The sequence below is a fragment of the Mya arenaria genome, chromosome 6, assembly GCF_026914265.1.
Source record: "Mya arenaria isolate MELC-2E11 chromosome 6, ASM2691426v1".
Taxonomy (NCBI): Eukaryota; Metazoa; Mollusca; class Bivalvia; order Myida; family Myidae; genus Mya; species Mya arenaria.
In genome coordinates this window covers 49407780-49426654 of record NC_069127.1, presented here as the reverse complement: position 1 = coordinate 49426654, position 18875 = coordinate 49407780, and the positions used below count along the sequence as shown (strand labels likewise).

The 18875-nt window shown below is 42.2% G+C and overlaps 1 protein-coding gene across 1 annotated transcript in view; it reads left to right on the top strand.

The window, feature by feature from the left end:
* Positions 1-2129: 2129 nt before the first annotated feature.
* LOC128237856 (CUB and sushi domain-containing protein 3-like) overlaps positions 2130-18875 on the top strand; it is a 36976-nt gene continuing 20230 nt past the window's right edge. Inside the window, exon 1 of the mRNA XM_052953436.1 lies at positions 2130-2145. Within this exon, the coding sequence (XP_052809396.1) occupies positions 2130-2145 (16 nt within the window). The remainder of the gene's footprint in view (positions 2146-18875) is intronic.

The window sequence follows — 18875 nt, the reverse complement described above, 5'->3', positions numbered from 1 at the left end:
ATTTAAAAATGCCTCTGAACATCCACCCATACTGACAACCTACACTCGTATGTCCTTATATTTAGCATTCCATTGTGAATAACACTAATTAAACCTTGACCTTAGAGATAGGGAAACGGGTCTTACACGCGCCACGTCGTTCTTGGTATGTTCGACACATGTGGAAAGTCATTTTAAAATCTGTCCATAACAGATAAAGTAACAGCCCGGTCACGACACACTATACTCTATGTCCTTAATATGCAGCATTCCATTAGATATTCACTAAGTGTGACTTGACCTTAGAGGTAGGGACACAGATCTTGCACGCGACGCGTCGTCTTTTGTATGTCAAACACATGTGGCAAGTTATTTTTAAATCTGTCCATACAAGGGAAAGTTACAGCCCGACACGACAACCTATACTATGTCCTTATATGCGGCATTCCATTGTGAATAAACACCTAGTGTGACCTTGGACTTAGAGGGGAAGGGACTGTCTTGCACCCGCACGTCGTCTTGGTATGCCGAAACACATGTGGAAGTCATTTATTAAAATCTGTTCATACAAGAGAAAGTAACACCCGGTCACGACAACATATACTCTATGTCCTTATATATGCAGCATTCCATTATGTATAACACTAAGTGTGACCTTGACCTTAGAGGTAGGGACACGGATCAGGCACGCGACACGTGTCTTGTAATGTGGAACACATGTGGCAAGTTATTTTAAAATCTGTCATACAAGAAAAGTAACAGCCCGGACACGACAACCTACTCTGTTCCTTACATGCAGCTTCCATTGTAATAAAACACGCGAAGTGTGACCTTGACCTAGAGTTGGGACACGGGTCTTGCACACACCACACGTCGTCTGGTATGTCGAACACATGTAGCAAGTTATTTTAAAATGTGTGTCCATACAAGAGAAAGTATAGCCCGACACGAGTTATTGAGCTGGACACACGGCCGGCGGACAGACGGACGGATGGTGCGATTTTAATATGCCCACCTTCGGGGAACAAAAAACATCACCATATAATCACGATAAATTACAATAATTATACAATACATAAAGAATCATTTTAATTCTAATGTCTTATTATTGTCACTTTTTTAATGCGTTTTCGTTTTGTTTACACTGAACTACATGCATGAGTACAATGTCTCTTAACAAAACTTTGAATGTCAACTATTGTATTAAATATATGCTTCGATCAGCCCAATCATTGAATATTCAATGAATTGGTTTGGCGTTTGTGATACAGGGGGAATGTGTTAAAAAAGACATTGAAGGTCCTTCAGGTCGTAAATGTTCAAAGCAGAAAAAATGCACAACGTTACTTTTATAAATATATATTAATAACAGATCATTCCACTCTCACTTTTTCAAATGATCGTTGTCACTAGACAAAAATAGGCACTGTAGGCCGACACCATGCACTCTTTTATAGTCTTAAATATGCCTGTAAATTCTCCACGGGCTTGAATGAGGGAGCATGTCCCTGCCCCCTAGCATGCCGGGTCAGCAATCTCCCTAAGGCTTGGAGAGGGGAGCAAGTTCCCTGTCCCCCCAGGGCCAAACAGCAATCTCATATGGTCTAGCTACGCCCCTAGTTTGTAATCCGTTACTTTTCTCTTCATTAACGTTTTAACAAAACAGTACTACAAAATGAAATTAATTACATCAATAAAGAGATATTTTCTCCTTTTTTACACGAATCGTTATGAATGACTCAATAAATAATATTGTTAATCTCGGAAAATATGTATTTAAATCTGACCCATACACCTAATCGAAGAACTTAAAGCATTAAATATCTTTGAATATTTTGTAAAAGTATTAACCAATGTTGAGTCCAGAAATTGAGATTAGCATTTGCATGTGATTTTTTCTAGGCGTCGCAATAGATTTAGCTGAAGGTCTACCAAGTAAACAATGTTTAACTCTTTTCTGTTATCAAGCCTTTCGGTGGGCTATAAAGCGCTCATAAAAATGCATTACTACACAGTGTCCCGCTTTATATTTCTTGACAAGGTAGTGGAATACGGCCCCGAGACAAACGTCGATACTTGTCGGGTATCGATTACCTGTTCTTAAACAGACTGACAATCAACATTCATGCTGAGGTCGATTTATTGCGAACATGGCGCTGGACGAAGGTTTGAGGTTTTTTAAAGAGTGTCCGCTTCCCATTGGCTGTAGAATGATTCTACAAAATCGTATACCCACCCCGTGGAATTGGAAAACATAAATTTAGAAGCCTAAATGGGGAAATTACCACTCATTGTTTAAAACGATTTATAAAGACAAAGAGATCAGTTTAGCCCCAAAACTGGCTGTTTTTCACTGATGAATGACATCGTAGCGTTACAGTACCGATAGAAGAAAGACGGTGAGTCCCGCTAAATGGGGGCCGACCACGCAAAATTGCAAATGATAAACATTTTTTTTCTCTCATTTTTTTTTACACACGCTTTTCTTTTGAGCTACCGCGCAACAACAAACTACCCGACCACGAATGGTTCCTGAATGCTATAAAACCAATTTAGCAAACATAATATATTGTAAAGTAAGAACAAACACCACAGTACAATGCATAATGCTTTCTTTTCATTCTCTTTGTATATGTAAAGTCCTTACGGTTCTCAGTCAACATCTCACGAAAATACTTAAGCTGAACCTTAAACTCATTTCCCACATACCGTAATAAGCATGGCTTGGTTCAGAATTATAAATGCTTTACTCTTTCTATAAGAGCATTCTATTGTATATTATTTTAATAGGCATCATTGCACGCTATACTCTTGTGCAAACGAATGCTATACTAGAAAGAGTCTTGAAATCAGATTTTTTTTTGCTCTGGAAGCATCTGTCCTTTGAATATTGACCGAAGTTTTTTGACAACATAAGATATTTGCGATAAAAGTAGTTTTTAATGATTTTATGCTCATACGCGGTAAATTGCGTTGACATAGCGATAAAAAATGACTGAAGTATGATATGATACAGGAGTGTGATGATTTAAAAAAACATTGAAGGCGCTTATTTATCTGAGCATTTTGTAGTAACCTTTTATGTTGTTTTTTTTTTTTTCTTTTCCATCACTACCTCCCACTTTAAAAAAACAACAATTATAGAACTTATATTTGTTTATTTGTACACAGTCAATCAATCAATCAATCAATCAATCAATCAATCAATCAATCATCAATCAATCAATCAATCAATCAATCAATCATCAATCAATCATCATCAATCAACCAATCAATCAATCACCAACAACCAACAACCAACAATCAATCAATCATTTATTAAATCAATCATTTATTTAATCAATCATTTATTCAATCAATCATCATTAATCAACCAATGAACTAAATTCAAATAAGTTAAACAAAGATGCATTGAATTTAAAACAAAATGTTTTGCATCAAGCTATTTTGTGCCCCTTTAAAAGCAGTACACGCACTTAACATGTGTATTATTAAAAATATCCTGTATAAGGCCACAACAAATTGATCATTTGTTCGTCGGATTTGCCGCACCAAAAATTCGAAAAACGAAAAAAAAATAAAAAAACTTTTTTTTTGCGCCCGCACTTACTATTTGGCCAGCGCATATTATTTTTTTTTTACTTCTGAATCCTCTTTTTCTGAAGTTTTTTTACTTAAAATTTGAACCTGCAACGTCGACTTCGCCTTTTTTAAGGTATTTCCATGCTTTACATTCTCCGCGAGCAAACTTTCCTCGTGTCAGGACAAAATCGGTCCGGGTAACCGCAAAACAGCCGATATTTGTTGACAGTCTTTTTTGTCGGGAATATTTTGCAGGACGCACCGTTGTTATCTATTTCCGGTATTAGTTTGGCAGGGATACTTTCAGTTTTCGTTAATGTAAAAACACATTTTTTAATTGAAAATCAGTGTCATAGTCAATGGATTATAGTCTTCAGTAAACAACAACGGTTTCACAGCGTCGAAGGCAATAATTATTTATGTGTGTTTTAAGTAATTCCATTGTTTTGTACTCAAATTTAGTGTTAAATAATAACTAAATCAGATTTTGAGTGCAAAACTTATATTAAAATACACGGACACTCGACTTACAACAATGACATGTTTTCGTGAGTTATTTTTTAAATCTAAAATGCATTTCTCAGTTTTTATACTCGTAATTGAAAAATAGAAGGACTTGTAATGTTTCAGAAACAGTCTGTATTTATGCACCATTCAATTGTAACCATGCCCCCCCCCCCCCCCAGGACCGGGGGTATACGGAGATAGCCGGTGAAATGGGCCGTGTTTTCAACCTTCCATGGCCCCGCAGTGCCGTTGGTTTTACCTGGGGTTGGCTGGACGGGAAGTCAAAGTCTCCGCTATTCCCCGGACCATGGGGGTTGTGGTTACAATTGACTAGTGCATTACACATACATGTACAGTATAAAAATAACATCAGTAAAATCAGAAAATAAAACCTTTTATATAGTAAATGACTGGTTTTAATTTTCTCAATTCTTTGTTCTTATCCATTTGTTTTCTTTGATCGATTTGTAGTTCATGGTAAAGGCGAGGTCTTGAAAGGGAAACATCCTTTATTCCACCACCTGCTCTAATATAATGACCGGTGCCACATTTGCAGATTTGTTTAATACTGCTTCAATTGTGTTTGTCCCGCAATTTAATCGGCAGTGTCTTAAGTAATAGTAAAGCACTGGATCTTATTGCCATTTGTTATATATTGGACAGATTTTCATGTGATACAATCAAAACCGTTTCATTTATATTTAAACTTCATTTATATTAAACTAAGAACCTATGTTTGCAATTAAAAAGCATTTCTTGACATATGCTGATAAATTTAGTAAAAATAAACTTTTTAATTTTTCATTTTATTTTTCGCCTTGCGCTCGCCTCTGAATTGCCTTAAATTAAAAAAAAGTATTTTAATTTTTTTTTTCGCTCGCTCGCTCCTACTTTTTTTGGGCAAAATCCGTAGAACAAATGATCAATTTGTTGTGGCCTAAGCTGAATTTAACCTATTACACTATTCTCACCATAGCTTCCCAGTATCATGAACGCCAGGAGGGCCACAACTATACGGGTAATCACCATTTTCCTCAATCAATCTTCATCAACGTCCAGTATATAATTTGACGAATTCCGTATGTAATCCTCCTTATAAATGTAAAAGAATAGAACACCTCACTGAACTTAAGAAATATTTAAACATTAGCCCAACAGCAATGCTTATTATTCCAATCCTTCTCTGGACACACCCACAACACTAAACTCCAATGTTAATCCTTTAATCCAAGACTAATACCTCTCCTCAACTATTGGGCCACAACTGTCTCGTAATTTCGGCCTAAGATCGGGTCATTCATTCATTACTTCTATGACTGTATATGACTAAGTAAAAAACAGGTTTTCCGATAACCCATTCTGTAACGTGTAAAAATATCCATCGACCGTAACAGTGCCACTTAAGACCATAAAAGACCTATAGAATTCATTCCAAATAAATGTAATACGATATTTTGTACAAACTCAATGTGCCTAAGCTTGAATGGATTGGTATGTTATTCTTATTCAAAGGTAATGAGAACTATACAATTCTCGTTTGGAACTTGTTTATTTAGCCCTCGCGGTATCATGTGCAATATTCGTTCAATCCTACATACCATGTTTATCTTAACTGGAAGACGAATAAACGATCTGTATCATAAATTACATTGGTTGTGTCATGCTGCTCCTCCTCCTGCTGCTGCTGTTGTTTTTGATGCTGTCGGTGGTATACGACGATGACGAAATCTACTAAGATGATGATAATAATGATGATGATCATGATGATGATGATGATGATGATGATGATGATACCTATCGCCACGCTACATATCGCCACGTTAATTCATTGCATGCTATCTATCTACGGTAACTTTCGCCTAGGTACCTGACGCCACGTTCCCTATCGCCACGCTTATTCATTGCATGCCATGTATCCAAGGTAACCTATCATCACGCTACCTTTCGCCACGCTACCAATCGCCACGCTAAATCATTGCATGCTATCTATCCAAGGTTACCATCGCATCGCTTCCTATCGCCATGCTACCTATTTCCACGCTAATACATTGCATGTTATCTATCCAAGGTTATTATCACCACGCTACCTATCGCCACACTAATTCATTGCATGCTAGCTATCCAAGGCTACCTTTCGCCATGCTACCTATCGTCATGCCAATTCATTGCATGCTATCTATCCAAGGCTACCATCGCCACGCTAAAACATTGCATGCCATCTATCCAAGGCTACTATCGCCACGCTACTTATTGCCACGCTAATTCGTTGCATGCTATCTATCCAAGGTTAACATCGCCACGCTTCCTATCGCCATGCTACCTATTTCCACGCTAATACATTGCATGTTATCTATCCAAGGTTATTATCGCCACGCAACCTATCGCCACACTAATTCATTGCATGCTAGCTACCCAAGGCTACCTATCGCCATGCTACCTATCGCCACGCTACTTATCGCCACGCTTATACATTGCATGCTATCTCTCAAAGGCTACCTTTCGCCATGCTACCTATTGCCACGCTAATACATTGCATGCTATCTATCAAAGGCTGCCTTTCGCCATGCTACCTATTGCCACGCTAATACATTGCATGCTATCTATCCAAGGTTACCATCGCCACGCTTCCTATCGCCATGCTACCTATTTCCACGCTAATAAATTGCATGTTATCTATCCAAGGTTACCATCGCCACGCTTCCTATCGCCATGCTACCTATTTCCACGCTAATACATTGCATGTTATCTATCCAAGGTTATTATCGCCACGCAACCTATCGCCACACTAATTCATTGCATGCTAGCTACCCAAGGCTACCTATCGCCATGCTACCTGTCGCCACGCTACTTATTACCACGCTTATACATTGCATGCTATCTCTCAAAGGCTACCTTTCGCCATGCTACCTATTGCCACGCTAATACATTGCATGCTATCTATCCAAGGTTACCATCGCCACGCTTCCTATCGCCATGCTACCTATTTCCACGCTAATACATTGCATGTTATCTATCCAAGGTTATTATCACCACGCTACCTATCGCCACACTAATTCATTGCATGCTAGCTACCCAAGGCTACCTATCGCCATGCTACCTATCGCCACGCTACTTATTGCCACGCTTATACATTGCATGCTATCTCTCAAAGGCTACCTTTCGCCATGCTACCTATTGCCACGCTAATACATTGCATGCTATCTATCCAAGGTTACATCGCCACGCTTCCATCGCCATGCTACCTATTTCCACGCTAATACATTGCATGTTATCTATCCAAGGTTATTATCACCACGCTACCTATCGCCACACTAATTCATTGCATGCTAGCTATCCAAGGCTACCTTTCGCCATGTTACCTATCGTCAACCCAATTCATTGCATGCTATCTATCCAAAGCTACCTATCGCCACGCTAAAACATTGCATGCCATCTATCCAAGGCCACCATCGCCACGCTACTTATCGCCACGCTAATTCGTTGCATGCTATCTATCCAAGGTTACCATCGCCACGCTTCCTATCGCCATGCTACCTTTTTCCACGCTAATACATTGCATGTTATCTATCCAAGGTTATTATCGCCACGAAACCTATCGCCACACTAATTCATTGCATGCTAGCTACCCAAGGCTACCTATCGCCATGCTACCTGTCGCCACGCTACTTATCGCCACGCTTATACATTGCATGCTATCTATCAAAGGCTACCTTTCGCCATGCTACCTATTGACACGCTAATACATTGCATGCTATCTATCCAAGGTTACCATCGCCACGCTTCCTATCGCCATGCTACCTTTTTCCACGCTAATACATTGCATGTTATCTATCCAAGGTTATTATCGCCTCGCAACCTATCGCCACACTAATTCATTGCATGCTAGCTACCCAAGGCTACCTATCGCCATGCTACCTATCGCCAAGCTACTTATCGCCACGCTTATACATTGCATGCTATCTCTCAAAGGCTACCTTTCGCCATGCTACCTATTGCCACGCTAATACATTGCATGCTATCTATCCAAGGTTACCATCGCCACGCTACCTATCGCCAGACTACCTATCGCAACGCTAATCCATTGCATGCTAGCTATTAAAGGCTACCTTTAGCCATGCTACCTATCGCCACGCTAATTCATTGCATGCTTTCTATCCATGGCTACCTATCGCCACGCTAAAACATTGCATGCTATCAATCCAAGGCTACCATCGCCACGCTACCTATCGTCACGTTAAATCATTGCATGCCATCTATTCAAAGCTACATATCGCCACGTTAATTCATTGCATATCATCTATCCAAGGCTACCATCGCAACGCTACCTATCGCCACACAACCTATCGCCACGCTACTTATCGCCACGCTAATTCACTGCATGCTATCGATCTAAGGTTACAGTCGCCTCGCTAACTATCGCCACGTTACCTATCGTCACGCTAATTCATTGCATACCATCTATCCAAGGCTACCTATCGCCTACTACCTATCGCCACGCTAATTCATTGCATGCCATCTATCCAAGGCTACCTATCGCCATGCTACCTACCGCCACGTTAATTTATTGCGTGCCATCTATCCAAGGCTACCATCGCCACGCTACTTATCGCCACGCTAATTCGTTGCATGCTATCTATCCAAGGTTAACATCGCCACGCTTCCTATCGCCATGCTACCTATTTCCACGCTAATACATTGCATGTTATCTATCCAAGGTTATTATCGCCACGCAACCTATCGCCACACTAATTCATTGCATGCTAGCTATCCAAGGCTACCTATCGCCATGCTACCTGTCGCCACGCTACTTATCGCCACGCTTATACATTGCATGCTATCTATCAAAGACTGCCTTTCGCCATGCTACCTATTGCCACGCTAATACATTGCATGCTATCTATCCAAGGTTACCATCGCCACGCTTCCTATCGCCATGCTACCTATTTCCACGCTAATACATTGCATGTTATCTATCCAAGGTTATTATCGCCACGCAACCTATCGCCACACTAATTCATTGCATGCTAGCTACCCAAGGCTACCTATCGCCATGCTACCTGTCGCCACGCTACTTATCACCACGCTTATACATTGCATGCTATCTATCAAAGGCTACTTTCGCCATGCTACTATTGCCACGCCTAATACATTGCATGCTATCTATCCAAGGTTCCATCGCCACGCTTCCTATCGCCATGCTACCTATTTCCATGCTAATACATTGCATGTTATCTATCCAAGGTTATTATCACCACGCTACCTATCGCCACACTAATTCATTGCATGCTAGCTATCCAAGGCTACCTTTCACCATGTTACCTATCGTCACGCCAATTCATTGCATGCTATCTATCCAAGGCTACCTATCGCCACGCTAAAACATTGCATGCCATCTATCCAAGGCCACCATCGCCACGCTACTTATCGCCACGCTAATTCGTTGCATGCTATCTATCCAAGGTTACCATCGCCACGCTTCCTATCGCCATTCTACCTTTTTCCACGCTAATACATTGCATGTTATCTATCCAAGGTTATTATCGCCACGAAACCTATCGCCACACTAATTCATTGCATGCTAGCTACCCAAGGCTACCTATCGCCATGCTACCTGTCGCCACGCTACTTATCGCCACGCTTATACATTGCATGCTATCTATCAAAGGCTACCTTTCGCCATGCTACCTATTGCCACGCTAATACATTGCATGCTATCTATCCAAGGTTACCATCGCCACGCTTCCTATCGCACATGCTACCTATTTCCATGCTAATACATTGCATGTTATCTATCCAAGGTTATTATCGCCACGCAACCTATCGCCACACTAATTCATTGCATGCTAGCTACCCAAGGCTACCTATCGCCATGCTACCTATCGCCACGCTACTTATCGCCACGCTTATACATTGCATGCTATCTCTCAAAGGCTACCTTTCGCCATGCTACCTATTGCCACGCTAATACATTGCATGCTATCTATCCAAGGTTACCATCGCCACGCTACCTATCGCCAGACTACCTATCGCAACGCTAATCCATTGCATGCTAGCTATTAAAGACTACCTTTAGCCATTCTACCTATCGCCACGCTAATTCATTGCATGCTTTCTATCCATGGCTACCTATCGCCACGCTAAAACATTGCATGCTATCAATCCAAGGCCACCATCGCCACGCTACCTATCGTCACGTTAAATCATTGCATGCCATCTATTCAAAGCTACCTATCGCCACGTTAATTCATTGCATATCATCTATCCAAGGCTACCATCGCAACGATACCTATCGCCACACAACCTATCGCCACGCTACTTATCGCCACGCTAATTCACTGCATGCTATCGATCTAAGGTTACATCGCCCTCGCTAACTATCGCCACGTTACCTATCGTCACGCTAATTCATTGCATACCATCTATCCAAGGCTACCTATCGCCTACTACCTATCGCCACGCTAATTCATTGCATGCCATCTATCCAAGGCTACCTATCGCCATGCTACCTACCGCCACGTTAATTTATTGCGTGCCATCTATCCAAGGCTACCATCGCCACGCTACCTATCGCCATGCTACCTATCGCCACGCTACTTATCGCCACGCTACTTATCGCCACGCTAATTCATTGCATGCTATCGATCAAAGGTTACAGTCGCCTCGCTAACTATTGCCACGCTAATTCATTGCATGCCATCTATCCAAGGCTACCTATCGCCATGCTACCTGTTACCACGTTAATTCATTGCATGCCATCTATCCAAGGCTACCTATCGCCATGCTATCTCTCGCCACGTTAATTCATTGCATGCCATCTATCCAAGGCTACCATCGCCACGCTACCTATCGCCATGCTACCTATCGCCACGCGTCCTATCGCCACGCTACCTATCTCCACGCTAATACATTGTATGGTATCTATCCAAAGCTACCTATCCCCGCGCTACCTATCGCTACGTTAATTCATTGCATGCTATCTATCAAAGGTTGCCATCTATCCAAGGCTACCGATTGCTATGCTACCTATCGTCATGCCAATTCATTGCATGCTATCTATCCAAGGCTACCTATTGCTACGTTACCTATGGCCACGCTAACTATCGGCACACTACCTTTCGCCACGCTACCTATCGCCACGCTATCTATCGCCATGCTACCTATCTCCAAACTCATTTACTAAATGTTATATGTCCAATGTTCGAAATGTCACGCTACCTATCTCCAAGCTCATTCACTGCACGTTATATATCCAATGTTCCAAATGTCACGCTACCTATCTCCACGCCCATTCACTGCACGTTATATATCCAATGTTCCAAATGTCACGCTACCTATCTCCACGCCCATTCACTGCACGTTATATATCCAATGTTCCAAATGTCACGCTACCTTTCTCCACGCTCATTCACTGCACGTTATATATCCAATGCTCCAAATGTCACCCTGCCCTATCTCCACGCCCATTCACTTCACGTTATATATCCAATGTTCCAAATGCCTAGCTACCTATCTCCACGCTCATTCACTGCACCTTATATATCCAATGTTCCAAATGTCACACCAACAGTTCACATCCCAGAAGTAATCTCAGTACATGGACACAAACGGTTCACATCCCGGAAGCAATCTCAGTACATCGACACCAACAGATCACATCCCGGAAGTAATCTCAGTACATCGACACCAACAGTTCACATCCCGGAAGTAATCTCAGTACATCGACACCAACAGTTCCACATCTCGGAAGTAATCTCAGTACATGGACACCAACAGTTCACATCCCGGAAGTAATCTCAGTACATCGACACCAACAGTTCACATCTCGGAAGTAATCTCAGTACATCGACACCAACAGTTCACATCTCGGAAGCAATATCAGTACATCGACACCAACAGTTCACATCCCGGAAGCAATCTCAGTTCATCGACACCAACAGTTCACATCCCGGAAGTAATCTCAGTTCATCGACACCAACAGTTCACATCCCGGAAGCAATCTCAGTTCATCGACACCAACAGTTCACATCCCGGAAGCAATCTCAGTTCATCGACACCAACAGTTCACATCCCGGAAGTAATCTCAGTACATCGACACCAACAGTTCACATCTCGGAAGCAATATCAGTACATCGACACCAACAGTTCACATCTCGGAAGTAATCTCAGTACATCGACACCAACAGTTCACATCTCGGAAGCAATATCAGTACATCTACACCAACAGTTCACATCCCGGAAGTAATCTCAGTACATGGACACCAACAGTTCACATCCCGGAAGTAATCTCAGTACATCGACACCAACAGTTCACATCGCGGAAGCAATATCAGTACATCGACACCAACAGTTCACATTCCATAAGTAATCTCAGTACATGGACACCAACAGTTCACATCCCGGAAGCAATCTCAGTACATCGACACCAACAGTTCACATCTCGGAAGTAATCTCAGTACATCGACACCAACAGTTCACATCCCGGAAGTAATCTCAGTACATCGACACCAACAGATCACATCCCGGAAGTAATCTCAGTACATCGACACCAACAGTTCACATCCCGGAAGTAATCTCAGTACATCGACACCAACAGATCACATCCCGGAAGTAATCTCAGTACATCGACACCAACAGTTTACATTCCATAAGTAATCTCAACATATCGAAACCAACAGTTAACATCTCAAAAGCTATATCAGTACATCGTGATCAACAGTTCACATCCCGGAAGTAATCTCAGTACATCGACACCAACAGTTCACATCCCGGAAGTAATCTCAGTACATCGACACCAACAGATCACATCCCGGAAGTAATCTCAGTACATCGACACCAACAGATCACATCCCGGAAGTAATCTCAGTACATCGACACCAACAGTTCACATCCCGGAAGTAATCTCAGTACATCGACACCAACAGTTTCACATCCCGGAAGTAATCTCAGTACTCGACACCAAACAGACACTCCCGGAGTAAATCTCAGTACATCGACACCAACAGTTTACATTCCATAAGTAATCTCAACATATCGAAACCAACAGTTAACATCTCAAAAGCTATATCAGTACATCGTGATCAACAGTTTACATCTCAGAAGTAATCTCAGTATATCGACACCAACAGTTTACATTCCATATGTAATCTCAACACATCGAAACCAACAGTTAACATCTCAAAAGCTATATCAGTACATCGTGATCAACAGTTCACATCCCAGAAGTAATCTCAGTATATCGACACCAACAGTTCAAATCCCGGGAGTAATCTCAGTGCATCGATACCAACAGTTCACATTCCGGAAGCAATATCAGTACATGTACATGGATACCAACAGTTTACAACTCGGAAGCAATCTCAGTACATGTACATGGATACCAACAGTTCACATCCCGGAAGCAATCTAAGTACATGTACATGGATACCAACAGTTTACATTCGGGAAGCAATATCAGTACATGTTCATGGATACCAACAGTTCACATCCCGGAAGCAATATCAGTACATGTTCATGGATACCAACAGTTCACATCCGCGGAAGCAATCTCAGTACATCGAGACCAACAGTTCACATCCCGGAAGCAATATCAGTACATGTACATGGATACCAACAGTTTACATCCGGGAAGCAATATCAGTACATGTACATGGACACCAACAGTTCACATCCCGGAAGCAATCTCAGTACATGTACATGGATACCAACAGTTTACATCCGGGAAGCAATATCAGTACATGTACATGGATACCAACAGTTCACATCCCGGAAGAAATATCAGTACATGTACATGGATACCAACAGTTCACATCCCGGAAGCAATCTCAGTACATCGAGACCAACAGTTCACATCCCGGAAGCAATATCAGTACATGTACATGGATACCAACAGTTTACATCCGGGAAGCAATATCAGTACATGTACATGGATACCAACAGTTCACATCCCGGAAGCAATATCAGTACATGTACATGGATACCAACAGTTCACATCCCAGAAGCAATCTCAGTACATGTTCATGGATATCAACAGTTCACATCCCGGAAGCAATATCAGTACATGTACATGGATATCAACAGTTTACAACTCGGAAGCAATCTCAGTACAGCGAGACCAACAGTTCACTTCCGGGAAGCAATCTCAGTACATGGATACCAACAGATCACATCCCGGAAGCAATTTCAGTACATGGACACCAACAGTTCACATCTCGGAAGTAATCTCAGTACATCGACACCAACAGTTCACATCTCGGAAGTAATCTCAGTACATCGACACCAACAGTTCACATCCCGGAAGCAATATCAGTACATGTACATGGATACCAACAGTTCACATCCCGGAAGCAATATCAGTACATGTACATGGATACCAACAGTTTACATCCCGGAAGCAATATCAGTACATGTACATGGATATCAACAGTTTACATCCGGGAAGCAATATCAGTACATGTACATGGATACCAACAGTTCACATCCCAGAAGCAATCTCAGTACATGTTCATGGATATCAACAGTTCACATCCCGGAAGCAATATCAGTACATGTACATGGATATCAACAGTTTACAACTCGGAAGCAATCTCAGTACAGCGAGACCAACAGTTCACATCCGGGAAGCAATCTCAGTACATGGAAACCAACAGATCACATCCCGGAAGCAATTTCAGTACATGGACACCAACAGTTCACATCCCGGAAGCAATCTCAGTACATGGATACCAGCAGTTCACATCCCGGAAGCAATATCAGTACTAGTTACCAACAGTTCACATCTCGGAAGCAATATCAGTACATGGCACCAGTTTACATTCCAGAAGTAATTTCAGTACATGGACACAAACAGTTCCCATTCCGGAAGTAATCCCAGTACATCGACACCAACAGTTCACATCTCGGAAGTAATCTCAGTACATCGACACCAACAGTTCACATCTCGGAAGCAATCTCAGTAAATCGACACCAACAGTTCACATCCCGGAAGTAATCTCAGTAAATCGACACCAACAGTTCACATCTCGGAAGTAATCTCAGTACATCGACACCAACAGTTCACATACCAGGAATTATCTTAAAACAGCGACACCATCGGTTTACATCCCGGAAGTTATCTCAGTAAATCGACACCAACAGTTCACATCCCGGAAGTTATCTCAGTAAATCGACACCAACAGTTCACATCTCGGAAGTTATCTCAGTAAATCGACACCAACAGTTCACATCCCGGAAGTAATCTCAGTAAATCGACACCAACATTTCACATCTCGGAAGTAATCTCAGTACATCGACACCAACAGTTCACATACCAGGAATTATCTTAAAACAGCGACACCATCGGTTTACATCCCGGAAGTTATCTCAGTAAATCGACACCAACAGTTCACATCCCGGAAGTTATCTCAGTAAATCGACACCAACAGTTCACATCTCGGAAGTTATCTCAGTAAATCGACACCAACAGTTCACATCCCGGAAGTTATCCTCAGTAAATCGCACAACAGTTCACATCTCGGAAGTTATCTCAGTAAATCGACACCAACAGTTCACATCCCGGAAGTTATCTCAGTAAATCGACACCAACAGTTCACATCCCGGAAGTAATCTCAGTACATCGACACCAACAGTTCACATCCCGGAAGTAATCTCAGTACATCGACACAACAAGTTCACATCTCGGAAGTAATCTCAGTACATCGACACCAACAGTTCACATCCCGGAAGCAATATAAGTACATGGACACCAACAGATCACAACCCGGAAGCAATCTCAGTACATCGACACCAACAGTTCACATCCCGGAAGCAATCTCAGTACATGTACATGGATACCAACAGTTCACATCCCGGAAGTTATCTCAGTAAATCGACACCAACAGTTCACATCCCGGAAGTTATCTCAGTAAATCGACACCAACAGTTCACATCTCGGAAGTTATCTCAGTAAATCGACACCAACAGTTCACATCCCGGAAGTTATCTCAGTAAATCGACACCAACAGTTCACATCTCGGAAGTTATCTCAGTAAATCGACACCAACAGTTCACATCCCGGAAGTTATCTCAGTAAATCGACACCAACAGTTCACATCCCGGAAGTAATCTCAGTACATCGACACCAACAGTTCACATCCCGGAAGTAATCTCAGTACATCGACACCAACAGTTCACATCTCGGAAGTAATCTCAGTACATCGACACCAACAGTTCACATCTCGGAAGTAATCTCAGTACATCGCACCACATTTTCACATCTCGGAAGTAATCTCAGTACAATCGACACACCAACAGTTCACATCCCGGAAGTAATCTCAGTACATCGACACAACAGTTCACATCCCGGAAGTAATCTCGTACATCGACACCAACAGTTCACATCCCGAAGTAATCTCAGTACAAATCGACACCAACAGTTCACATCCCGGAAGTAATCTCAGTACATCGACACCCAACGTTCACATCCCGGAAGTAATCTCAGTACAATCGACACCACAGTTCACATCCCGGAAGTAATCTCAGTACATAAGACACCACAGTTCACGATCCGAAGTAATCTCAGTACATCGACACCAACAGTTCACATCTCGGAAGTAATCTCAGTACATCGACACCAACAGTTCACATCTCGGAAGCAATCTCAGTACATGGACACCAACAGTTCACATCTCGGAAGCAATATCAGTACATGGACACCAACAGTTCACATCCCGGAAGCAATATCAGTACATTGACACCAACAGTTCACATCCCGGAAGCAATATCAGTACATCGACACCAACAGTTCACATCCCGGAAGTAATCTCAGTAATCGACACCAACAGTTCACATCCCGAAGCAATATCAGTACATTGACACCAACAGTTCACATCCCGGAAGCAATATCAGTACATTGACACCAACAGTTCACATCCCGGAAGTAATCTCAGTACATCGACACCAACAGTTCACATCCCGGAAGTAATCTCAGTACATCGTCACCAACAGTTCACATCTCGGAAGTAATCTCAGTACATCGACACCAACAGTTCACATCCCGGAACGCAATATCAGTACATGGACACCACAGTTCACATCCCGGAAGCAATATCAGTACATTGACACCAACAGTTTTCACATCCCGGAAGCAATATCAGTACATGGACACCACCAGTTCACATCCCGGAAGCAATATCATACATCGCCACCAACAGTTCACATCCCGGAAGTCAATTCATACATGGACACCAACAGTTCACATCTCGGAAGCAATATCAGTACATCGACACCAACAGTTCACATCCCGGAAGCAGTATCAGTACATGGACACCAACAGTTCACATCTCGGAAGCAATATCAGTACATCGACACCAACAGGTCACATCTCGGAAGCATTATCAGTACATGTACATGGACACCAACAGATCACATCCCGGAAGCAATCTCTGTACATCGACACCAACAGTTCACATCCCGGAAGCAGTATCAGTACATGGACACCAACAGTTCACATCCCGGAAGCAATATCAGTACATCGACACCAACAGTTCACATCCCAGGAATTTTCTTAAAACAGCGACGCCATCAGTTTACATCCCGGAAGTTATCTCAGTATATCGACACCAACAGATCACATCCCGGAAGTTATCTCAACACATCGACACCAACAGTTCACATTCCGGAAGCAATCTCAGTACATCGACACCAACAGATCACATCCCGGAAGCAATCTCAGTACATCGACACCAACAGTTCACATCCCAGGAATTTTCTTAAAACAGCGACACCATCAGTTTACATCCCCGAAGTTATCTCAGTATATCGACACCAACAGTTCACATCCCGGAAGCAATATCAGTACATCGACACCAACAGTTCACATCCCGGAAGCAGTATCAGTACATGGACACCAACAGTTCACATCTCGGAAGTAATCTCAGTACATGGACACCAACAGTTCACATCCCGGAAGCAATCTCAGTACATCGACACCAACAGTTCACATCCCGGAAGTAATCTCAGTAAATCGACACCAACAGTTCACATCCCGGAAGTAATCTCAGTACATCGACACCAACAGTTCACATCCCGGAAGCAATATCAGTACATCGACACCAACAGTTCACATCCCGGAAGCAATATCAGTACATCGACACCAACAGTTCACATCCCAGGAATTTTCTTAAAACAGCGACAACATCAGTTTACATCCCGGAAGTTATCTCAGTATATCGACACCAACAGTCCAAATCCAAGGAGTAATCTCAGAACAGCGGTGGCAATGTTTTACCCTTGGGAAAATCGCAAGCTGTACTCACTTGTTTTATAACGTCAGCGGTCCATATAATATGACATCAGCTGGCGAGTAAAAGAAAAGTTATCTTTGATTTAAGTCTTCATTTTAAGCAAAATGTTGCCTTCTGGCGTAGTATATATGACGTAATTTATCACGCGGTGTACATACACTGAATAAACATCTCTAAAACATAATGAATTCATGCGCACTGTTTAAAACAGTGGAAGAAACGGCTGGTGTAGAAAAGGTAGACGTTATCCGAGGGAAAGTAGATACGGAGTGAGAGCGGGAATGACACCAACAGAAACATGGAAATTTGTGAAGCAGGAGGATGGACTAAAGATATATTTTAGGACGATCGTTTTTACTTTGCACTAGCGTTTTCCACGACGGTCGTATTGACATAAGTGAAAATAAAAGAAGCGGTAGAACCACTGGGAAGGCAGTATCAACAATATATTGCTGGCGCGTCAATTTCGACGTCAGGTCAGCGGTACGAAGCGATGAAAAATGTAGGTACGCAGTCATTTACACGAAG